Here is a 25,885-nt window from a genome sequence, read left to right on the forward strand (position 1 = left end):
TGTTGCGTTAAAAATAAAAATATGGAAAAAGATAAAGGAGCCTTCTAGAGGCAAAGAATGATTTACAAACACGCTGAATGACATATTACAATTGTGTTCATTTAATACGGAACAAAGCCTCTATTCAGAACCATTCAATGATTTATCATTAACTCAGTGTTGAAGAGGGTGGTGTTTTAATAAATGTCACCAAAGAAATGGAAGAAAGAGTCATTTGTTCACAAAAAAATTTCATCATAAGCTAAAATGGAAATTGAGTGTTTTAGGAGGATTGTTTTGCTCCATTGGAAGAGTGCTCTTTATTTTAGCAGGGAGCTTGTCCCAAGAGACCTGCAGACATTCTGCCTTCACAGCCCAGCTGCCACATTCCTCTGCCTCTTCTCGTATTCAGACTTTTGGCATCATCAATACATGACTTTTGATTGGATCCCCAGAGTAGAAATTAAGTTTGGTAGACAGTGGATACATAATGAATGCATAGATTATTCTTTATTGAATTTCGTGTTGCTGAGTGGGTAAAATAAGGGCAGGCATTTAAAAGTCTGTTCCAGATCAGGATTGTCTGCTCTGTTATTTTAGAAATGGGCATAGAAGTTACAGAGAATACTGTCACAGTTTTGTACCAAAGAGGTTTATGTTTAGAAGGCTTTCAGAGCAAGTGTTCTGGCCACTATGCTATTCTGGTTAGGATAGTAATCAGAACACAGTTGAACATTATTTGCATTCACAGAACTTGCCATGCTTGAAGCACGACCTTATATGTAGTGGCCATGGGCAGTCCTATTATGGGAAACCAACTTGAGAGAAAAGGCGGGTCACTTGCTTCTGCGCAGGTCCTGGAATTTGAAATATCCAGGGGCCTCTACAGAATCCTGGCATCAGTTACTATGTTGACTCACTCAGTGTTGGGATCACTCACTTTCCCCTTACAGGACTCCGATCTTGGAGGCAAATTAGCTTCAGAGAAAAACGAATAGGAAACACCAAAGTGTTACTTTTTTAAAAGGCTGCTGTAGTTGATTGGTTTCTCATCATTTCCTAAACCTACTGGAGCAATAAAGTTGGGAGAAATTCCACCAAGATTTTTATCGCTGCCTTGATACACACTTTTTATTTTCCAAATGCTTTGGTGGGAAGAAGTAGAGGACTGTTGTAAGTACAAATAACTAAATATCTATTTTTTTACAATGGCATAAGTTTTACTTTGTGACAAGCTCACTGATTAGACAGGTTGATTTTAAATTATTATAATAGTTTGTGAATAAGTGGACATGTTATATAAACTGGGCATATATATATATATATATATATATATATGCAGGTGTATGTTTCTCACTGCAAAATTTGTCACTAGAAATGAGGTAGAGTTTAAACTTTTGTCTTTGCAAATATAATCAAATGCATCTTTCATGTTTAAGAAACCACTAAAGTAATAGAATAGGCATAACTGGCTTGGAGTATTTCCAACAAACCATTTTAATTGCTGTGAAATTGTTTGTGTATGTGAGTTCTTATCTTGCTTACTTGATACTTCTGTGTTTAGCAATGGTAACATGTGGGGTAGGGGCCTGGCTGATATTCTCAATGAACTGATTGCTGCATGGGAATGACGTGTGGAGGGCCCGAGGGTAGAAAAATTCTATCTGCCACATAATGGTGAAAAATAAAGTAATCACATAATTGTGATGGACCAATGGGTTTGAGAAAAGTATTGATAAATATTGAACTTGAAAGTTCCTTTCTCATATTACATTTAATATTTTGGAAGTTCTTACCTGTAGCATATCATGGAAACTCTTTCAAATAATGATATGATCTATGCTGGCAAACGATCGGACATTTTCGTTGACAAAACAGTGTAAAAACACGAGGGGCTTCTGATCATATTTCACAGTAAAGTCACGATGTTGCTTCATGTCTGTGATGACCTAGCTTTTCAGTAAAGCTTTTTCGTTTGGTTTTGGTTATCAAGTACCACTATTTTGTTTATTTTAAGGAAGTCATGATGACTAATGAAAAAATCAAAAAGGGACTGTGATACATTAAAAATAATATATAAAAATAACATATGAGGAGCACAGTGTGTCCCAAACAGATGGATGAAGGAGACTATCTTTTCCCCTCCTGCCTTTGACTTGTGTATTATAGCCATTCTGAAATAGATATGTAGGCAATGCCTATAATTAAGAATGAAAAAAGTCAATCTCTCCAAATAAGTAACTGTGCAAAACTTCTGGAGAAAGTGTCACAACAGAAGTTTTGCTCCTGGGAAAAATTGGTGGAAAAAAAAAGGAGCATTGTAATTTTGCTGATTCATATTAGCAGTTATTTGGGTGAGCTTGAGAATTACTTTCTGATTGAAAAACTGCATTTACTAATCCTGTAAAAATACAATATTCTTTGCAGTACAAGCACACATATTGATTGATCGAGCAATCGATATATCTACAAAATTAAAACTATAACCCAGTGCATAGGAAACTTCAGAAAGAATAGCAGAGATGCATTTTTGGAGTGAAGCAAAGCAAAGCACCTCTCTATTTCATCATAGATATTCAAATCACTTTAAATTCTTCGTTAGAATTTGAGGAAATCTGCCCTTTTAGGGACAAGCACTGCAGAACTTTACTATGGTACATTTTGAAATGATCAGATAATACTTATGCTACATGGCAGTGAGTTTGTTAGAGGAAAATGAATACATTCACAAGGTATTATGCCACATTAATTTTTACTGGTTGACAACCTACTGCTATTTGAGGGTATTGACATTTGAGTCCCATTTTTAAAACTGCCTCAGTGTGAAAACCTTAAGTGTGTGCTTGGTTGGTATTTAACTGAAATAGTTACCAATTAATAGAGAGGATCACTGTATTAACACAAGGACTGTTTACTTTTAGATTTACTCAAATATTGCATTGCAAAGAATAATTCAAGTATGTATTGCAAATGTACATTTCATTCTAATGTTTTAAATGATGCAGATGGTCTTGAGGTCTAATAAAGTAAAATTATCTTTCAGAGTTTCATTTGCCCCTGCTTTTAATTATAGACATTGCCCTCATATCTATTTCAGAATGACTATAATACATGAATCAAAGGCAAGGGGGAAAAAGATAATCTTCATCCATCTCTTTGAGACACAATGTGCCCCTCATATGTTATTTTCATATATTATTTTTAATGTCAAAGTCCATTTTTTAATTTTTCATCCGTCATCATGACTTCCTTAAAATAAACTCTATGAAAAAGAGATCGCTTGGTGATCTAAATAGCTAATACACTTTTTAATTGAATAACAAGCTCTCTCTGTCTCTTACATGGCATAATATTATGGAAAATTCAATAGAGAATATCACATAGCAGTTGATCCAAACTTAAAAAGAAGACTAGGAAAACACTAGGAAGTGTTTTGTGCAGATTTATGTTAGGAAAAAGAAGGTATTTGTCACTGCTCCAGCTAGACAGAACTGAAACATTAATTTGTAATTTGGACAGAGATATTAATATGAATACAGCTCCCTCTTTGGTCCTGAAGTATTCATTTGAAATCCCTGTAGTCCAAGACATTGGCTACATGTGAAATAAATTCTCAAGTTCTTAACCACTTGTGTGGTTTTAATAAAAGAGATTATAATCTTTGTTGTCTTGGAAAAGTCAGGTGGTTCTTTTTTTTAATTCTATTTTATTATCTTTCACCATGGCTTTATCACAAGAATAAAACAGAGTGATTTCCCAAACTTTCTTTCCCTTTCCACCTGCTATTCAAATGCTTGCCCAACTTATTAAAAATAATTTATCATATTTTTCATTAAACTAGTCTTTCTTCTATTGCAAATACAAAAATAACATGGTATTTTGATGTGAGTATATATGTTTATAGAAACATATACATATCCGGAGTGCTTATTACTGAAGAGATGTTGAAAATTAATTGGAAATCAACCTTTCTTTCAAGATCATTTTCTGTTCATTTATTTACCTGCAATTTTAAACTCACATCATTTTTTAAGAAATGGACGAGTAAGACTAAGGTAAGTCCTCTGTCCAATAAAGCATAAGTGAAGAGCCTCAACACTTAAGCGTTAGCAATTTCATGGGAAGTCATCTCTATATGAAGAGAATTGCTGTGGTTGAATCTCTTTGCAGGTCCATTTAAAACTAAAATTAATGCTAGTTATATTTTTTAAAACGTATGTTATTTCTCAAAGACAGGCTTTTATTTAATGCAGATTAGAGAGTTGAAGGAATTTATAATGGTTGGAATCTGACATTCGTGCCTTTCATTCTGAAAAGATACATTGATTAAAGTGATGTCAAACACAGTTAATGGAGGCGGTGCAGTTATTTCAGGTATACAGGGTAGGCAATTGGAAGGTGAGCTAAATCACAATGAGAAGAAATAATGATGACCTTGGTTTATTTTTATACAGTACATTCAGGTTTTGATTGGATTCCGAGGGTGGCAACGGTTTTCTTTCTCACCAAGTCCTGCTGTAGTCCTAGGAGATTTGTGTGCTCTTATCAAGGCAGTCGGTTCATATTGGAACAGTTTTTGGGAAGGTCATGGGCTGCAGGAGGGGAAATGAGACGGCTTTTTTATTAAACGCAGCCCACTTCCATAAGCAGAATTTCATGAAAATGCTTCTCTTTGGGGAGGAAGCTCCATGCAGCAGACCAATCTTCAAACACAAACAGACAGGCAAATAAACACCTTGTGGTCTTTACCTGTTTCTTCTTTTAAAAATGTCTATTAATTAAACTTCCTTGGAGTTTTGCTCCATACAATATTGACAGAGAAATATGAATAGCACGTATTTGGTGTGAAGAAGTTGAATCTTAATACAGACATGCATGTTCAATTGGCAAAGCTAGAGTGCGGTTTTTTATTTTGCCAGTTTGGGAGGGGTTTGTCGACTGACATCCCAGGTAGAGTTGCCCCTAAAATCTTTATCTTTGTAAAATGTCAAGCTCCTCTCGGTGATATTAAAAGAGAGAATGTCTTTCAGCAATTCTGCTGTGTCCTCTTGAAGGGAGAGAGTGACCTTGCTCTGTGTGAATCCTTCATATGCAAACTAGAATTTGAAGATGAACAGCTAAAATCATCTGGTTTACCTTTTCCTGAAATGTGCAGTATAAAAAGCTTGTTTTCTCATGTACTACAACATATTAGAATTTTGCATATGCCTTTTTAAAACCAGATGGCCCCTCCACAGATTCTGAAACGCTAATGCCCCAGGCAACTTTCTCTTTCATTTTCAAGATTACTGCCCTGACTATGGGGGTGGAGTCAAGGGAAACCTTGGCTGCAGTGTTTAAAGGGAATCTTCCATTTCTCGGACACGCGGTTGATAGGCGGCAGGCAGAATGAGGATAAGGAAAGGAAATAGACAGCCCTACTGGCTCATGCTTAAAAGTGTCTGAATCGTGTGGCCACATGACCTCCAATTCATGTGCAGTAACAAAACCAAAGGGGAGTGAGTATTACTCTTAGGGAATGAGTATCAACTCTTCCTCTTAGGCTGCCATTTTAACAGGGAATTTCCATTCATTCTGTGCTCTGTCTTTATGTTATTCTCACATCATTCACTCAACATGCCTGGAAATTTTAATAGGTGAAAGGACGCACAGGGCGATTTACTGGGGTCCTACAATCCATAGAAAGGTTTTGCACTGTGTATCAAGCCCCGAGAAAACAAGTGTTTCTAGCAATCTGGATTCAGTTTGGAGAGCAATGTCTTCCTGGTCTTCTTTATTAACTTTTGCCTTCTGCCTCAGGGCCTCATTTTCGCTTGTCATTAAGCACCTCGTTCTTCACGAAAGAAAGGTGGGGGAGACTCCACAATTGTCCTTTCACTGGAACGGAACTGTCATTTCTTTGTTATGCTGGTAGAATGCTGCCATTGATGTTATCGTTCGAAAGTTTTCCAGAACTGCTACTTCGGTGTTTTGGTTCCATACAGTTTTAAGAAAATGAGTTTTCATCAGTTCTAATGGTTGGGGAAATTGATGTTTTATACATCAGTTTTGAAGGCTAAAATGTATCTAGGGGTAGTTAAAACTATTTAGTCTCATGTTACCATTCAAGTAAAAGAGTCTGAGGAAAAGCTTTACCTCTATTTTTATTTATTTTAGTTTTGTGTATTATTTTACTTATTCTGGTAGAAACGTTGTTTGTTTTAATGACTGGGGGCAATGTTAGAGTGCATTATGAAAGCCAATGCTTATCCACATTATGGATTTCCAAAAGAGTTAACACCGTTTTAAAGAAACTTTTAAAAATCAGGTGTTTGAATTGTCATGCCTTGGGCTTACATTTAATAAATACTCATCCCATTCACGGACATTGCAACAATGAGGAATTCACATATGCCAAAATACAATTACGTATAGTCTTTTATCAGCTTATCTTCAACTTTTGGATATACTTTGTCTCCACCATTATAAAAATAATTGATGTTTTTAAAAAAGACCAGTATGAATTGAACACAATGTGTGTTCTAATGTCTCCTGTTATGCCCAATTACGGGCAAACAAAATGGGTTCCCTTTTAATGTTTTCACCCTCTCCTTGGCATTTGCTTTGTTTTGCTTGAAAATGCCCTTCCCCCTTCCACTCGGTTTTTGGCCAAGACAGTCATCGAATCAGGACTATAAAAGGGCATAAACATCAGTGGCTTTTTGCTCATTCTTGGCACCCATCTTTATTTGCACACAACGTGTCCTTTCCTTCATCAGATTACAGTAGCAATATTGCCTTAGCCCGAGCTGAATGCTGACTTAAAGGGCACGGGAGTCGGCAGCGTTACAGTGCAGATTTCAGCCTTGCAAACTGTGCGAGGTAGCATGGAAGGAGGAAGAGAAGCTTCACAGAATCAGAGCTGTCCAAGTATTTTCATCAAAGACAAGCTGAGCGTTGATACCGCTGCTCAAGAGGGCAAGATGAGAAATAAACTGGTGACTAAGTGGCCAAAATGTTATCAAGATAGTTGAGGGACTGATAAAATTATCGATGACAGTGTTGAATCCCAGTGACTCCGGTGTACTGGCGAATAACTAGGAAGGCAAAGGGAAAAGTGTCAGCAGATGCCAAAGAGTGTAAGCAGATACAAGCAAGGTTGGCGTGTAGGTGGTTAACCGAAAGAGCTTAGTGGAAGCTCAGACAGCTGAGGAATCCTGATTTAGTAGAGCCCGAAGGGCACGTCAGGAGCCATGGGAACAGCTGCTGAAGAGCTAGAAGATTCCTTTGGATTAGGTGTACACACCCCATCTCTAATGGGCTGTGTCAGAGAGCACCACATGTCATCTCAGAGTCCCCTTGGCTGGAGCCTATAGAGACTTTGCAGTGTTTTACTTTAAAGGTCTGGGAATAGATTTGCTCTCAGAACAAATCCAGAAATAGAGGTATCAGAAGAAATGACTCTGTAAAGTCTGTGTTGTGTGGGTTTGGATGACCACTGTTCAAATAAGGAAAAATTTGTTTCATTCATTCATTCATTCATTCATTCATGCAACTAATATGTATTGAGTGCCTACTTTGTGCCAGGTACTCTGGAGATAATATTCCAAACAAGTGGCTTCATTGAGATTAGAATTTAGGAGAGAATATATATGCGTGTATATATTTTATTTTATTTATTTATATATTTTAATTTTATTTATGTGTGTATTTATTTAATTTTATATTTATATAAAGCTCAATTGCATTCTTGCATTCCGGACAAAGGCTATGGAATAAAGCGACATTGTTATAAGCATATATGAGACTGAGACCTAGACTAGTGATTAGGAATTGGAGGGATTCCTGTGAAAATGACATTCAAAAGAAGACAGAGAAACGTGGGAGTAGAAAATGTTACATTCAGAGGGAACAACATCCGGGAAGGTGTGACACTGGTATGAAGAAAGAATGAAGAGAAGGTCAGTTTCCCTGGAGTAGAGTTACTGAGGGAATGTTTGGGACGAGCACGCAGCTGAAATGCTGGACTGGGGTCCAATCATTCAGAACCTCAGAGGTCATGGGCATGATGCCTTGTTCTTTATGAGGAGATCAGTGGACAGCCTTTTAAGGGCTTCAGGTAGGGCAGGGATAAGAACATTTGTGGCGGGAGGGTTAAGACCATTACTCTGTTTTGTGGAGAATGTATTAGGAGCTGTTCAGGGCAAGTGAAGGGCAATCAATCCAGTAGCTTCTCCTGGGGCAACAGAGAGTGCTGTGGACTAGAATGGTGACAGCGAGGTTGGGGAAAAGGGGGACTTACTCAAGATCTAGTAATGACATAAAATTAGTAGGAAATGGTGTTGAGTTGGATATGGTGCCCTCCACGGAAGCTTTTGGGGTGTGGGTGCTAATTTTTTATGGAGAGTGTGTGTACTGTGGATACACAGATGTGAAGCCCAGAAATGAAGTCTTTTTTGACAACTTAAAATGTGAGCCAAAGAGGGTAAGCGATACCAACCAGAAAAAACAGTGTGAGGAGAAGATGGTCAGGAATTCAATAAGGAAGACAAAAGCACTCCCAAAAAAATATCATAGAAGCAGCATCTAGATAGAATGATGAAATATGAAGGAAAATAATATTTCTGTAAATACTCCATAAATATATATTTCAATCCTCAATTTAATGACTTTATGAATGAGGATCTCACTTGCAGCACCAGGTGTCTTGGTTTCCACAGTCTCTGCCATCTATTTACCCCTAATTTCCTCTCCCACATTGTTATTTCTCTGCAATATCACCAAAATGTTGCCTTAGTAGAAAAGCTTCAATAAATATTTAAATTGTATAATGTATTCAGCTTTTCCTGTACTCCACGCTTCCTAAAAATACCTTCTTCGGAAACCCCATTTCAACTGACTATGGTATAATGAAACGAGCCTTCAGTGTGAAGCATTTATCATAGTCTGAATTTCAATTGCTCAGTCAGAGTTGTTAAGCAATGTGAAAAATCATCCTTTAGAGAATACGGACTTGCATAGATGTGATAAGGTAAGTTTGCACTTTATTTAATGCTGGTTTAGTTAATATAGACACTTATTGGAGAAATGTCTAAAATTTCTTGAGAGCCATTAGTAAAAGTGATTTTTCTTAAATCTGGGAAAAAGGTAAATTCCTAAAATACATTGACAATTCAGTTTAAATAAAACTAGAATTGTACTGAAGGGAAAGAAGGTACTTGAGTAATTGAAATTTAGTCATGGATGATTGTAATGTACTCATCAGTTAGCTTTTGGCAAGTAAGAGTAGATAGAATATTAATATGATATTAGACAGCTTTTTTACTATTAGATTTTTACGTGCTTGTAAATGAACTTTGTTGTACATCTACCATGTTCTCTCCACCTTTTAAAATTTTTTTAAAGACTTTATTTAGTTATTTTTAGAGAGGGGAGAAGGAGAGAAACATCAATGTGTAGTTGCCCCTCGTGTACCCCCTACTGGGAACCTGGCCTGCAACCCAGGCATGTGCCCTGCCTGGGAATTGAACCAGCAACCCTTTGGTTTGCAGGTTGGCACTCAGTCCACTGAGCCACACCAGCCAAGGCTCTCTCTGCCTTTTATGAGATTACAGCACTGTAAACAGAGAAAACCCTCCCATACACACATGCATATAAATGCAACCACTACGATATGTCAAGAGAGTTTATAAAGCATGGTCGAAATCAACCACAAATGATTACTTATGGATGATGTGATTATGGAAGTTTCATTGAAGACTCCACCATTAAATAGGCCTTACTGGATGAACATAGGGAGATGTGAATTGGAGAAGAGTAGAACGGGCAGTGATGCACAGACAAGGGTTAATGTGGCACCGACCTTTCCTTCATCAACAGTTACTGACAGCACCTTGTATGTGTATAGCACTAATTGTGGTTCATCTGGCCTTCGAAGATAATTATATAGCATTTAACAAGCCTGTACTAAGTGTCAAGCATTTCTCTTACAATATTATGTTTATTTCAGGTAATTCCACTAATAACCCTATGAGATAAGGGGATATAATCAAGCCATATTTAATCAACGAGAATAGCAAAGTATAGGGAATGTACATCGTTTGCCTGAGGTAGCTCCGCTGCCAAGTGTCGGAGGCAGGATTTGAGTGGTGGCAGAGTGACCTGAGGATCCGGAGTTCTGAACCACTCAGTCAGCTGCCACTCCTCTGAGGTTCTGACAGAGAAGCGGGGGATCTGTCAGAGCTCTAGAGAGAATAGGACAGCACATGAAATGGAGGGAATTATAGTGTCTTCCAACAAGAACTAAAGACAGCAGGTGCTCGAATACTATCGTTTCATGTGACGTCTTTTCACGATAATGTTCATGAGCTGTCAGAAGAACTTAACTCTTGTTTATATCAATTAACGTATGGTGAAATTGGTTTCATTATATGTCATTTTCCTTAAAGTCACAGAACCTATCAGTGATGTTAAGTGAAGGCTTATTGTATGTTCCATTGAGAAAGTTCTTTTTTAAAAAACTCAGAAACTTGGGTCTGTTTATCCAAAGACTATAGAACCCGGCCCATTATAATTTCTTAGATAAAAAAACTGAGCTGCCCTGAATAACCAAGCATCTGTCCTCTGGACCTCCTCAGGGAGCAATCTGTGATGACACACCCATTACAAGCTGTTGGCTTCACTATTTTATTCCTATCTCGATCTTCTCATTTTGTGAACTTAAATGGATCAAATACCGGAATGAACACAGCCCTTGAGCTGTTTGTAATCACGTACAACAAGCTTCCTCAGAGTGCTCTCCCTCGATGTCTTTCTGAGTTCGTTTCAGTTGTGCACCGGCAACTGTGCTTGATGGACAGACAAACCTGAGAACTGGGCCCACAAGAATAAGGTTTAGTGCCGTGAACAAAATAATTTGCACAGATTCATGTGGCACTTAAGGATCATGATCAATACTATTCTGAGTAGTGTTTAGCAAAACAGTTCATTTAAATTTCAAATGACTATTGCTTTTGCACATAAGTAAACTGAGTGTTCTTTTATCTGTACCTCATGTTGGTTACCACAGTGGCATCGTATATAGTTCCCTGTGTGAATGTAATGTATGCTGTGCAGAGACTGTGAATCCTAGGCTATGAGGTACATGACGCTTCGGGAGTTAAGCAGTGACAGCAATATCAGCATTAGATCCCCCGTATCTATCATCAGAAATGAGATTGAGAGTTTCCCTGGTTTTGTAAGCAATTATTTTCTCATCTCATCAAGTGGTATGCACACCTGTGTACACATTAAAAGATAAAAAGTCATGTGTAGCATTGGAGCAGAAATAGCCCCCCTCAAAATGCCAAAAATGTGATAATTTATTTGCAAACAAAAAACTGATAATTATGATGATTTCCCATGGTACAGATTGTTTAGCATTGTCCAATAACTGAATAACAAATAGAAATATTAGGGTATTATACATTTTAACTATTATTTAAAATGCATCTTCTACTTCTTTACTCAAAGGCCGTTAATCTTTGGCTTAGCTATAAAAATAAACTACATCCACGATATATTTTCAGACACCCAACATGTTAGTTTCTTATCAAATGATAGAAATTTGGTTCAACCAAATGTAGCATTGCTCTAGAATCTTAAATACACAAACACACATTTTTATAGTTCCCTGCTATAAATTACAATAAGCTGCATTATGACACATAAAATAGGGACCAGTTAGAATATATATTTTTTCATTTTAATCAGTCTTGGATTCTCTTTATCCAGTTTCCCTAATGTGTGAAATTAGGTGAGATTGTGTGAAATACCATCGTCCTAGAAAAAATGTTTTTATAATTTAGTGTGGTGAACGCAATAAATTAGCTCAGTTGTTTCAATATTGCTAGTATGACTAGATCCCTCTCTCTCCCTTTCTCTCATACACACACACACACATACACCCTAGAAATAAACTGGTTTGAATATAAAACTATTTTATTTTATTAATTAATACTAAAATTTTTATTAAGTCACTTATTAAAAATTACTAAATAGTATTATTCAAATAAAACTAAAATCAATTCTTCCACTCCAAAATGTAAAGGGTGCTCTAGCACAGTTGGAAAGGAATGGGAATACTTTATTATATACAGACGTCATTCCCCAATTATAGCAAGCAGTTGTAGTTTGATATTTTATTTCTTAAGGAACTATTTGTCATTTAATGTTAATATTAAAGATTACAGGTAATGATCTTAGTAGGGTTTTGGATATTTTTAAGAAAATGGGATTATCATAATATAATAATAATGTGATAAAAATACAATAAAACATTATGTTTGTATTCTTTATATCCATTAGTTAGACTAGATATTGAGTTTTATTTCCTTAAAATGTTGTGCTTTCATTGTTTTCTCTTTAAACTTGACCTGACTTAGTTCAAGGGAAGTAAAGAATGTCATGTCATTAGAACCAATTGAGAAAATGTCTTCCTCCTCTTTGCTGAATTTATAGCAGTGGTCAGTATTGACTGTTTGCTCCCCTCTGAAAAGTGTTGTCTTTCCTTGAGATCTGTCCATTGCACTCCTCTGGTTTTGTTTCCATTTCCATTGGGTATTTCTGTTCTGTCTACTTCGCAGGCTGATTCTCTCTGCTCGACCTTTATATATTAGGATTCCTCAGAGCTTTGTCCTAATGTGATTGTCTTCTTCCTCCATAATCCCTTCCATGGTCATTCCACCCATGCCTATGGCTTTATTAACACGTGCGTGCAGATCACCGACAAGTTACACCTCAAGCTCAAATTTCTCCAATGAATTTCAAGCTGGGACTGCAACTGCCTGATTGGCATCTCCATTTGTATGTGACAACGTCACCTCCAGTCTAAGTGACCCAAACTGAACTTTGCTTGCACCCCACTGCTGAAACCGGGTCTTTTCTCATTGCTCCTTTTATCAGTCACTGATGCTCCCATCCATCCCGTTTCACAAGTTAGAACACATTTCATCCTTGAAAGTCTTATCTCTTGTGCCCACTTATGTCTGGACCATTGGCAATTACTGTGGGTTTTATCGCTCGCTATCTTTTGATCCATTCCTCTTCATCTGCTCGACCACTACTCTGGCGCAATCTGCCTTTGCCATGAGCAATACAGCGTCAGTTCCCTTTCCGGTTTCTTAGCATACCATCTTCTCACTCCCTCGAATATATTCGCTACAATTCATTCAGTCAGCTAAATTTAATATCAGCACCCTTTTAATCACTTTAATAGCTTCCCTTGGCCACCAGGAAAGCAAAACAAAATAAAATCAGATCTAGACTCTGTCTTCCTCTCCTATCACATCTCCCCTAACGCTCCCCCTGCCTCACCACCTTCCTGGTTTTCCAGCTGTTTCTTGAATAAGCCTGGCTTCTTTCTGCAAGTGAACTTCTTTGCACATGCTTTTCTCTTTTTCTAGAACCTTCCTTCCCTGTCTTTCCCACCAAGATAACATTAATTTCTACTTACAAACCACTCCCTCTGGGCATATGTCAGAATTCTCTATGTAGATAAAATTTCCCTACCACGTAATACCCCTCTGTCACAAATGCCACTGTTGTGATTCTGTATGTATGTAAGTGACTAATTCATGCTTATCACTCACACCATCTGGTAAGTTCAGTAAACCCGTACACCTCAGTTGTTCTTGCTTACTATTGTTTCTCCAGAACAAAGCACATAAATATTTTTAATAAGTGAACTGGTGTTTAATATTTTATTGCACACATAATTGCAGGCATTTACATGTAAGAATGTTATAATGATGATGATAATTTGATTGCATTTGGTGAAAATTTTATATAACAGAAGCACTTTAGGCCTGATTGGAGCTTAATGTACATAAATCATGAAGGTCTGTTTTATTTTCCATTGAGTTTTAATTCTCTTCTTGGATTTCCCATGCTCCATTTTACTCTAGAGTCCTTTGGTTATTTGTTTTGTTCTTTTACTGTGTTCAACCCATCTGGGTTTTTTTTCCTTCAAGTATCTTTGTAAAATCTCTTTGGTACTTGTCACTGTCAGCTGCCGCCTTCACACCTAAGATGTTCTTCCTTGATCCTACACCAGTCTGGTCCTTTCTTTTCTGTCTCTTCCAGTTGCTCCCTCCTTTCTCTCTTCCCACTTGCCATCTGCGGGTATCCTGGGAAAATCAGCCATTACCCTCAGTGCTTATCTTCGCCAATCTATCTCTGAAAGAAGAAATTCATTGTCTTGATAACCTAAAAGACCTTGAGATATGTACTCGAATATAAATATAAAGTAGTCATTGAAGAGACTTAGAACAAAAGAGACTCTGATCACTAAGTGATTTGTCCTGGAATAGAAGGGTGGGGGGGTGCCAAAAGGCAAATTGAAAATAAACCTTCTGGGAAAGGACAAAAGGCTTTTGCGGTGAAAAATAAATTACACTGTAGGAAAATCTGTTGTGAAGAATAGCTTTCCCATTCTATAAGGAAAGGACAATAGGTTTCAGCCAGACAGAGAAGGAAATAAACCCCATGATCTCACTTATATGTGGAATCTGAAACAGTTGAAAACATGGAAGCGGAGAGTAGAGTGGTGGTTACCGAAGGAAGTGGGGGTGAGGGAAATGGGGAGACGTTGTTCAAAGGGTGCAAAGCTGCAGCTATTATAGGGTGAAGACATCTAGAGATCTAATACACTGCATGATGCCTATAGTTAATAATATCCTACTGAGTTGCTGGAAATTTGCTAAGAGGATAGATTTCTCTCTCATCACACACACACACACACACACAAATGGTAACCATGTGAGGGGATAGATATATTAATTCACTTGACTGTTGTAATCATTTCACTGTGGATATGTATATCACATCATAATCTTGTATACTTTAAATACTCATACATTTTATTAAAAGTCATTTCACAAAACAGTGATACCACTAAGGCTAAACACGGTGCAGAGAAATCAGGTCTCTCATACAGTGCTGGTGGGGGTGTACACTGGTACAGCCTTCCTAGAAAAACAGTTTGGCAGTTTCTTCCAGAACTGAACATGTAACTGCTGTACAATCCAGTGATTCCACTCTTGGTCATGTATCCCAGAAAATGGAAACGAATGTTCACAGAGGCACCTATACGTGAATGTTCACACCAACTTTCATCATAATAGCCAGAAATTCAATACAATCCCAGTGTCCATTGATTGGTGAATGTGAAACAAACTGTGGTGCATGCATGTCATGATGTATTACTCAGAAATATAAAGAAATGAATCCTTGGTTCTCAATATAACAACTGTGATAGATCTCAAGGACACCATGGTGAGTGACCAAAAAAATCCCAGAAGGTTACATACTGTGTTACTCCTTTTCTAGAGCATTATTGGAATAAAATTATAGAGATCAAGAGCAGATTACAGTTGTCAGAGATTAGGGATGAGGGGAATGTGTTCTATATCAGCATGCTACAAGGCAGTATGTGGTGATAGAACTAATCTGTGTCTTCATATTAGTGTCTGTCACACAAACCTACACTCAATACCATTGCGTAGAAACACACAGAGCGACACAAATGAGTGCCTGTGTAATTGGTCAAATCCGAATGAACTCTGTGGGTTGTACTAACAATTTCCTATTTTTGACACTGTATCATAGTTATCCAAGGTGCCAACATTGTAGGAGGTGGAATGTAGGTTCACAAGGCATCCCGACGCATTTCTTTGCAATTGCCTGTGCATCTGTACTTACAGCAAAATGACATCGTTTAAATACAGCATTCAACCTTTCACAAGCTCTCAGTGTCCGGAAGGCCAGGGTATCAACACCAGCCCTAATCAACAGATCAGTCTTGTGAATGAATAAATCCACCATTCAGGGTACAGACGAAGGATGGTTTAATGCTAACGCACCAGAATGCAATCCATTTCTTTTATACGGGAACATGCATCACTTATTGAACCACATGTCATGGTGATTTAAGCCTTGCTCTAAATGCCCTACCTTGTGAGGGATTGAGTTCATGTTGTTTATGACCGAAGAGCCTGGATGGGAAGGGCTGGCATTTTAGAAGTTATGCCGGTCCGTGGGCACAGTAACTGGACAAGGCCTGAGACTACTTTGTTTTCAACCTGGCTCGACCTCATAAGCCAAGTAATTTCGGACAAGCCGGTACTTCACAATTATTTATTTATGGAGTGCCTGGCGCTGAGCTGAGCGTATCTAATACTGATTGTCCTCAAGAATAAATTAGGAATAGTAATGTTGCTTCCCAAGATTACTTAGTATAGGCATTAAAAAGAGGTACAAGAAATTGCTTGGTGAGTGGCAAAATGTTTGGGAATCATTTTTATTCTATCTATGATTATAATGATTAATATCAATGAATGGCTAATTTATATATAACTCCCAAGAGAGAAGTTATATAAACATACATACAGCATTAGGCAGAAGTAGGTTTACAGTTGTTCATATGGAAAAATAAGTTCATAATGAATAAATGATAATAAAAGAATAAACTTTGTGTTTTGTGTATTCACAACTGTAAACCTACTTTTTCTCCTCTCTACGTAGATCAAGAGATGTGTGATTGTGTGTGTGTGTGTGTGTGAGAGTGATATCCTTGCTTTAACCTGGTCTTAAATCCATCCCTCAATTGCTGCCCAGTCAAGCTTCTACAACACAAGTCAGATCCTGTGCTTCTAGCTTAACACCCTTTAGAGAATCTTCTAGCTACAGGGTAAAATCCAAGGCCCCAGTGCACAGGCCCTTGACAGTTTGGCATCTGCTCATGTCTTTCACCTCTTCATCTGCTACTCCTCACCGTGCACTCTTCCCTCTATGTAGGTATGTGTGACATAAAAATGTGTCATACCTGAGACTTGTTCCCACTTTCTGGAGTGCTCCTCCAAAAACCATTATCACCACATATCTTCCACTAACAACTCTATTCATTATTCTCCTGTTTGCTTAGAGAAGCTTGGTAAAAAGCATTTCTGACTAACCTAAATCATAATACAGTGCCCCCGTTCTGGGTTCTTACTGAAAAACTCCCTTTACCCAATTCAATGAAAGTAATTCTTCCTGCATTGTCCATGTCCGGTTGCTTCTGAGTCACTCCCTTGCACTTTGAGAGGAAGGTCCGAGTCTGTTCTCCGTGGGTTCCTTGCACCTAATTGTTTATAGGCACATAAATGAATGATTAAATATCACAGCGCTTGTCTGACTATTTTGTCATCAAATTATGAATTTGAAACTCAGGCATCCAGGTTGAAAAGGGTTTTTTTATGTCTGTCAGTGACTACTGGCAGGTTGTATTATACTCCGCCCCTCCACGATAACTAATGAAACAGAAGAGGGGTAGTCCTTAGTACATTATATTGATCTGTGTGCTCAGTGAATTGTAAAAATTATTAACCTCAGATGAAAATGTTTGTTTCTTAATCAAGGCGGTTTATGCAATCAGTGATATTTTGGGTTTAGCTCTGTAATGTGTTTCCTCTATTTTTTTCTTAGTCTCAAAAGAAATGTCAGTGTTAAGAAAGAAACTTAACTTGTGGGAATTCCTGTGAGGGGCTGTGAAGCTGAAATATCTTTGGAGATGTCAGATTAATACCAAATGCTAGAGATGTAGGGAGGGAAGAAGTTGGGCAAATCACTTCTGTTCATACAGTATGAGCATACTGGGCCTGCTGTTCTTTGCTATGGGGACAGGAGCTTTAAATCCCCGATTGGTGTCAGAAGCCAGATTACTAAGAAAGTGAATGGTTGGCTTGGACTACCTCGAAGACAAGTGTTTGCTTCTGCTTGAGCTATTGTTGGAGTTTCCCTGAAGGGGACTTAGAACGGAATGTCCATTCCAGGGAGTGTCCAGTTTCAGATAGCTACCTTCCTGAGCTCATTTTCCACCCTGAGGGCTGGCCAGAATGATTGGAAATCTTTCATCTGTTTTAATCTGGAGTAGAGCTCATGTATAAAAGGAAAGTTAGTTGCTGGAAAACTATGTGCACAAATATAAAGCCCCATTACACACATGCCCAAAGTCAAGGTGAGAAATGTCTGTTGAATGACTCAAACATATGGATTTGAAGGGTCTCTTCAAACAAAAATAGCGTGTACTCAGTCCATCCATCTGCCTATTTATATTTATTGGGTGGAATCTTGTGCACTAAAAATAATGTCTATGAGTATTTTATGGGAAAGCTAATATGAACTGTACTTTGTGCATTATGTGAATATACAATTCATGTGTTCCAGAAATCTGCACATCTGATGCACCCTGGCATTTTATGAGAAAAACCAGCTTGAGTGATAATAATGATTTATTGAAGTAGTGGGCCCTCTGGCCCGATTTTAAAATGAAATTGACTATTTTATCTACAAGTACATTATTTGTATTAAAAAGGTTTTTCATAGGACATCATGACATTGTATTTTGACTTGGAAAATTTTAACCAAGGAAAAGACATGATTTAGGCTCTATTGTATCCATGACAATGTATGATGCTAGCTCCATAATTAATCTTTTCTTAATGAAGACATACATTATTGTAGTAAGTCTTCAACAGAAATAGATTGTATAGCCAATTTTTGATCTTCCTATGCCAACCAGAAACAATCCAGGCCTTAAACAATGTGCTGTACCTAAATTAAGATCATAGGCATTATTCTCCCTGGGGATAATGTGGCAGAAGTGTGCTGTGCAATTTCAAAAATTGAAAATATAGATTATGCATGAGAGAGAAATAGAGGAGAGATGAGTCCTACTCCACAACATCTAGAAATCATAATCTACCACTGAACAGTTTATTTGCAGATATCCATTATTTTTATAATGAATGATAAATATTCTTATATAAAATTTAATTCTCATAAAAAACTATGGTGAAGAAATATAGTTCGTTCCATTTCCACTTAATAGATGAGGTAAACTGAGTCTATGGTTTTTTATTAATTATATTTAAGTATTTTATTTAATTATACTATTCCTATTACTAGATTACCTTCTTCTGGATGTTGCAAAATATGTCTCATATGTGCTTATATTCTCAAAGATCTTAGAACATATACTGGGAAAAAGCTCGGTAAAAGAGTGTGTTGAATTAATTCCCCATAAATTTCTTTTGACCTAAACCATTTGATAATGACATCTCATATTTTGGAATAATATAGTGTAGGAAGAATCTCAGATGATTTCAAAAAGTAGAATTATGCCATATATACCCAGAGTTCTAAAAATGTCATAGGCTCTAGATTCAATCGACAATGCAGTTGACTTTTGTGTGTGTGTTTCAACTGTTCACATTAAAATGTATATGCAGACACACATTCCCTTTTGGAATCATGAGTGTTTACAATAAACAAAAATATACACTTTATAATAGAAGTATAAAAAGAATACTAATTAATATGCCAAGGATGTTTCCAATCGCAGGAAACCATTAAAATTGTATACATGTACATATTCTTATTATATAACAGAATTGATTGCTATAGACATTGAAATATTCATGTATCTGGTATATACTTGCATTAGCCTCAGAGTTTTTTCCATATGAACACTTGTGTGGATATTAAAAGGGAGTGAGCATTTTGTATAAAGAGGGAGAAGAAAAAACATTGGACTTTCAATTCTATGGTTAGAATTCATTTAGAACAATTTCAGAGCAGTTTTGGGTTTTTATGAAAGATAAAGCCCAGATTTCATGGTGCGTGTCCATGTGTGAGGGTGTACGTAGGTACGTCTGTGTGTTACAATGAAAGAAAAACACAGAGGTCCAATATGGGAGTCGTGAGATAAGGGTATTGTCCACCTAAAGCAAGTACCTTCTGAGTTGGCAATTACTCTGTGTTAGTGGAGGTGATGTTAACATTCCCTTGAATTTATTGCCTCTAAAAGGAAGAAGACGAATCTATGGCTTAGAAATAACTTTAAAGTAAGCACAGGTCAGTGCTATATTAAGCAGAATTTAAATGGAAGTTTTTCTAAGCATGAAGACATATTTCCTCTCTAGCCTAAATTTGAAACATGATGAAACTTTAGATCTCAGTAAGTTTATTATGTATAAACAAAAATGCTCATTTAACCGTAAAATCTGTATACCTAATTTCCAGAGCAAAGAAATTCAATAATTTGAAATTACATTGCCACCTATTACCAGACATTAGTCAGAAACACTGTCTTGTAGCATCCGCTAATTCCTCTGCTCTGAGTTGTGTATGTCTTGATATCAGTAGGCAGCTAATAAATACACATATACGGCAGCCCAAGAACAGTCTTCATGTCATTGGCTGCATGCTTTTTGACGTCTTATTCATTGAGAGAGTGTCATTTCACGTTAACTGAAATGGACATGAATACTTTCACATTCTTCATTAATAAATTTGCTCACAGAACTAATTTAAAAATGTCTGTTATGCTTGGAGGGTCAACAATATTTCTTTAAACTAAAGGGGAAAAGGTCAAAGAGGACAAAATGGCATCTCTCCTGTTCATTCCTATGAGGGTATTTTGTAGAAGAAGAAATAAAGCCGTCTCACGTTGTAGATGAAGTGGGTCATTTGGCATTTTTTCCTCTCGATTCTGAGATTGTGTTGCACTTAGTTCTCGTCTTGAATTCCCTCCTTTACAGGACTGTCTCTCCCAATAGGCTGTGAGTGTATCTACACAGTGACTACACTTATTTATGTATAATGTGTGCTAAACAAAGTCCTTAGTGGTTGAGGCTTAATAAATGGTGACTGAATGGATGGATGCTAGCATGGCTGACCTCCGATGTCATTCTTGTTCGGTTTTGGTTTCTATATGAGTGGTGGAAAGACAAGTGGCTATCTCTAAGCTGTACTCTATTCAAATAGGTTTTCAGCGTTGACTCAGTTGACAGCATTGACATTGTGCTAGCTTATACAATGAAAGAGATCAAACAAAGCACACATGGAATGGAGTCCATGTATATAATCCATGGTCAAGGAGTATTTTGGCATCATGGAATGTTTAAAGGAGAAGATTCAGTCCTCCTTTCTAGGTGACTAATAATATCTGTGAAAACGCTTGGAAGGTACAAAGTACTAGGACAATGTAAGAGATTTCCCATGAAGAAAATATTCACTGCCTTCTTGGTTCATCAAGGTCTGGGATGCTAAATGTGGTTGAAGGTCAAACCCTTGCTTAGAAGAGATACACTGCACGATCCAACAAAATTTTCCAAGGCATTCAACAGGAATCTTTATTCATTCCAAACACATACCAGGCATCACAGTAAATGTTGCAGATAAAAAGGTGAAGAAAACATAGTTCATGCCCCTCTTAAAGAAAGAGAAAGTTATACAGATAAGAAGTCCAGGGAAATAGGGAGATTGGTATAATGTAGGTTTATATAAGTTATCGTGGCATCATGTAGCAAGGGGCACGTTAGTCTGCAAGGAGGTCCAAGAAGACTTTCAAAGAAGTGGAATGAATTAGGCTAAAGCTTCATGGAGGAAGAGGATTTGCCAGATTTAGGAGCAAGAAAGGACATTTAAGGCAATTAGAGCAGCATGTGCAAGGACGTGAAGTGTATTTAGGAAATGAAATACTTGGGGATCAATCAGATCATCAACCCAATGATATGGTATGGCAGAAATACAACTTAGAGCAGGGGTGTCAAACTCATTTTCACCAGGGGTCACATCAGCCTCATGGCTGCCTTCAAAGGGCCATGTGTAACTTTAGGACTGTATACATGTAACTACTCCTTCACAGTTAAACAAGAGCTCAGCGCTGCTGCTGGGTAGAAACAAGGTGCAGGGCTAGATAAAACAAGGTGGAGGGTGGGATTCAGCCCCTGGGCCTTGTGTTTGCCACCTGTGCCTTAGAGCATGAAGAGCACACCAGGAAGTCACAGGCCACGCTATGAAGTGTAGAAGCCAGTGAATAATTTTGAGCAGAGTTTGAGAATAATTTTGAGGTGGTACACTCTAATATTTATGTTGTTGTTCTTAGTACCTAGAGACGACTCGGGCACTGTCTCGATGGATCACAGATCGGAGAGAGCTGTGGGACTCCAACCCCATAGCGGTGGCGCTCAGACTGTAGCCTCTATCAGAATGACCCGATTGCTGATCAAAACAGGTCGCTGAGCCCCACCTTCAGGAGACCTGAAGTGGGGCCCAATGGTTTGCATCCTTACGAGTTTCCAAGGTGATGCTGATGTGCTTGGTCCAGGGACCACATGTTGAGGACCCTTTAGGACATTGTTCCTGGGCTGCACAGTAGGATATTAGGGGAGCTTTAAAAGTTGTGCATATCTAGGGCCCTGATTTGAGCAGCAAATGAATGAACAAGACAAACAAACAGACTAAAACTCATAGACACAGACAATAGTATGGTGATTACCAGAGGGAATGGGGGTTGGGTGGGGGACAGGGAAGGGTAAAGGGGGTCAACTATATGGAGACAGAAAGAGATTCAACTATGGATGTTAGACACATAAGGCAATATATACACAAGGTAGTATAGAATTGTCCACTGGAAACCTATATAATTTTATTAGTCAGTGTCACCCCAATTAATTTAATAATTAATATATAATATAGACCAATTAAAGGAGACCTGAATTCATTGTGTTGAGAGCCACTGTCTAAAGGCAGGTGTATGAAGGTTGTGGTTTTATCCCAAAGAAGAGTCTTACTAGGGCATGAGAACGATGGGAACGCAATCAAGAGATATGTAGAGATTTAATTGGTAAAGCTTAGGTACTGAGGAAAGACCAAAAAAAGGTTGCAGAGGGCAAAAATATAAATGTCTGAGTTAGACAAGTGTAGGTTTATACTCTGTGTATTTGTACTTAGATCCTTTTAGACACGGGGCAGAAAGCTTTTATATGTATAGAAAGAAACAATAATTTTTACATGTCCAGCTGATGATTCTAATTTAAGTAACTTTAAAGCCAAACTTGAGACTAATATTTAGCCATTTCCTTCAGGAGGGTTGTGTAGTTAGGACCTGACTTCACAGAGACACAGCACACATGCGCACTGCATCGTAATACAGTGCCCTGCATGGTGGGGGTGGGGGGTCGGCATTCACAAATCCTGTCAGAAGGCTGCAGTTGGAATGTAAGGTAGGTTTTCTAATAGTAATATTTCATGTATATAAAACAGTTCATGACCTGGACTTGAGAGATGGTGCTGACATTGTTTATCCTGGCTAAACACAGGGCAGAAATAGTGTTTTCCAACAGGGAGAGCCATTAGAATCACCATTAATCGGGATATTTGCAACTCCTTGGTGAAGGACTATTCTTTGTTAGCTAGAATAGAGCTCTGCTTTGATTATCATTATCATCTTGTGAAAATATTGAATGAGTTTAGATTCCTTAAAGAAACAGAAGTTGAGTGAAATTCACATTCACTCAGAAATTCCTTGCACTGAAATATACTTATTCCTGGAAATGAATACAGGCGACCTTCATTCATTCGGACAGGTTATTACAGGTTGCAAGTTTAAAATGAACCTTGACTAACAAATTGGAAAAAAGTTCCCCACTATAGACGGATGTCACTGACATGGGGTATGTGAGGTTGTGCATTATCTGGACCCAACTAGCTGCTTCTGCTGCTTCTCTCTCCTCCCTCCTTACCTCCTGTTCCTACCCCTTTAGCCATAACGCCCCCAGTGGGAAGCCCCAAACTACTAACCTCTCGGGATATCAGGTCTACACCTTCCTGAAATGGATGCTCTTTACCCCTCTTTTCCTTAAGGAAAAATTTATTGATGAAAGCTTGGTTTCATCCCCATGGGAAAGTCTATCCTAACCCCTTTCCCCCAGTCCCCTCACTCCACCACACGAGGTGAGGTACCATTTCAGTGTTCCCATTTCATACCTCCTTCAAAATGTACATCTTTCATGTTCTTTCATGAATTCATTCCCTTTAATATTAGAATCCAAATCCCCGAGGACAGGGAGGTGTTTGAATTATCATCATTATGGTGTTAGTGTCATCTTATTGTGGTCCTTTCCTCCTCTCCCGTAGCTAGAAATAAACACAGGGTTTAGAACATAAAGGTATTCAGTTAATGCTTTCTGGATAAATAAATGAATACCTAAAAATATATGAGCCACAGAATTCCTTCTAACTCTGTGATTACAGTTGATCATCCTTTTGTTACAGTATCAAGAAGAAATATAATAGATGCCTTCCATGGAAAAACAATGGAGTGTGCTCCATTCAAACATAAAATGTTACAAATGATTAAGGAGTATATTAGTCTCTTAGGGTTGCCATAACAAAATACCATAGCAGATTGGGTAGTTTAAACAAAAGACATTTATTTTGTCCCAGTCATGGAAACTAGACATGTGAGATCAGGCTGTTGGCAGGCTCGGTTTCTTCTGAGGCCTCTCTCCTCGGCTTGTAAATAAATGGCTGTCTTGTCCCTCCATCCTCACTTGGTCTGTCTTTCGTGGGTGTCTGCGTCCCAATCTCCTCTTCTTCCAAGAACACTAGTCAGATTAGGGCCCACCTCCCTGCTCTCATTTAACCTTGACCACCTCTTAAAACACTTATCTCCAGGAAGAGGAACATTCTGACATGCTGGGGGTTCTGCCTTCAACATATAATCTGGGAGACACAGAATTTAGCCCATAATAAGGAACCGTGTCAGAAAAGCAATTTGGAGAGCAAAAGAGATTGGTATTTGAGTAAACCATGAGAAAGAGGAAAATGACTCAGGTCTTTGCGGCTCTCTTCTCGTGCTTTCTCTGAACCAGTTTTGTCTGTGGGAAATGGTCTTGCGATCCCCAAGGCTCCTCGGAGTCAGGTTTCCCTCCCTCCCCCCAGGTAATGAGGACTGCCCTAGTGTGCTTATAGTGCAAAGGGATCCACTGTGCAAGGTGCAACGCCCAACTTGTGACCACAAAGCAGCAGGGAGCTAAAGAACGGTAGGAAAACAAACAGGAAGTGGTCAGAAAAGAAGAAAGATCAGGAAGGGGTGGGGGGAGAGAATAAGAAGCGCCTTACGAAGCTTGAAGATTTTAAAATTTGATAGGTGATAGGTAGGTAGATAGGTAGGTAGGTAGATAGATAATAGATAGAGCTAAAAGAAACCCGGTATTTGGTCTACGGTTTTGCTACTTCACAAGCTCAGCTCTGCATGATATGTGTAACAGAAGCGTAAACCCTCACAGCTGGGAAGGACCTGGAGAAGATGTCCCAACCTCTCATTTACAGATGTCTGAAGTGAGATTCCAGTTCTCAATAGCTAGTCAGAGATGACGCTACCACCCAATGAAACTCAAGTGGCTCCTAGCTGGTGATTTTCACATCATGCCACACCGCTATATAGTTGGAGGTTAGAAACAGTCTGCAGTGTAAGAAGATCAAGGTGGTATCTTATGCTGTTTCCATAATCCGCACAACTTCATCAAGAGTGACAAATTCACTTGATTGCAGGCTAACTATCCAATAATTACATATTCCTATATGTAATTATTCATGCTTATGCCTATCATCTGTGTACCAGTTTTCTATATAGGCAGATAAAATCAACAAACAGGATGAGAAAAGACCGGGGAAGTAGTAAGTCAAAGCCATTGCTCCTAGAATTAAAGCAGATACATTTCAAAAACCCCATGACCAAGCCTGTGTGTGTTCATCCAGCCTCATCTTTTGCTACATCCATGCACCACACGTTCCAGCCACGTGAAACTATTTTCCTTTTTTAGAAAAAGGCCATCCTCCTCATGTCCTCATTTGTACATACACCTTTGCCCCTTTCCCTCTTGTTCACACAGTACATCGCTAAATTCTCTTCAACTCAAATTCCTTTAACTAGACCGCTGCTAACTAAAATTCCTCAATTTCCTCTGACTTCCACAGACAGAGTTGAGTGCAGTCCCGTTGGTGCCTCGCACATTTCTTTAAAACGGAACTTACTATATCATAGACATTACTTATCCAC

General features: G+C 38.1%; 1 protein-coding gene across 2 annotated transcripts in view; it reads left to right on the forward strand.

Moving 5' to 3' along the window:
• Positions 1 to 895: 895 nt before the first annotated feature.
• DMD (dystrophin) overlaps positions 896 to 25,885 on the forward strand; it is a 1,939,942-nt gene continuing 1,914,952 nt past the window's right edge. For both annotated transcript variants that reach the window (XM_045855895.1, XM_045855896.1), the window contains exon 1: positions 896 to 1,152. In XM_045855895.1, the coding sequence (XP_045711851.1) occupies positions 1,122 to 1,152 (31 nt within the window). In that variant the 5' untranslated portion in view covers positions 896 to 1,121. The remainder of the gene's footprint in view (positions 1,153 to 25,885) is intronic.

This window comes from Phyllostomus hastatus, unplaced genomic scaffold (genome assembly GCF_019186645.2).
Source record: "Phyllostomus hastatus isolate PE091 unplaced genomic scaffold, TTU_PhHast_1.1 phas_scaffold_12, whole genome shotgun sequence".
Classification (NCBI taxonomy): Eukaryota; Metazoa; Chordata; class Mammalia; order Chiroptera; family Phyllostomidae; genus Phyllostomus; species Phyllostomus hastatus.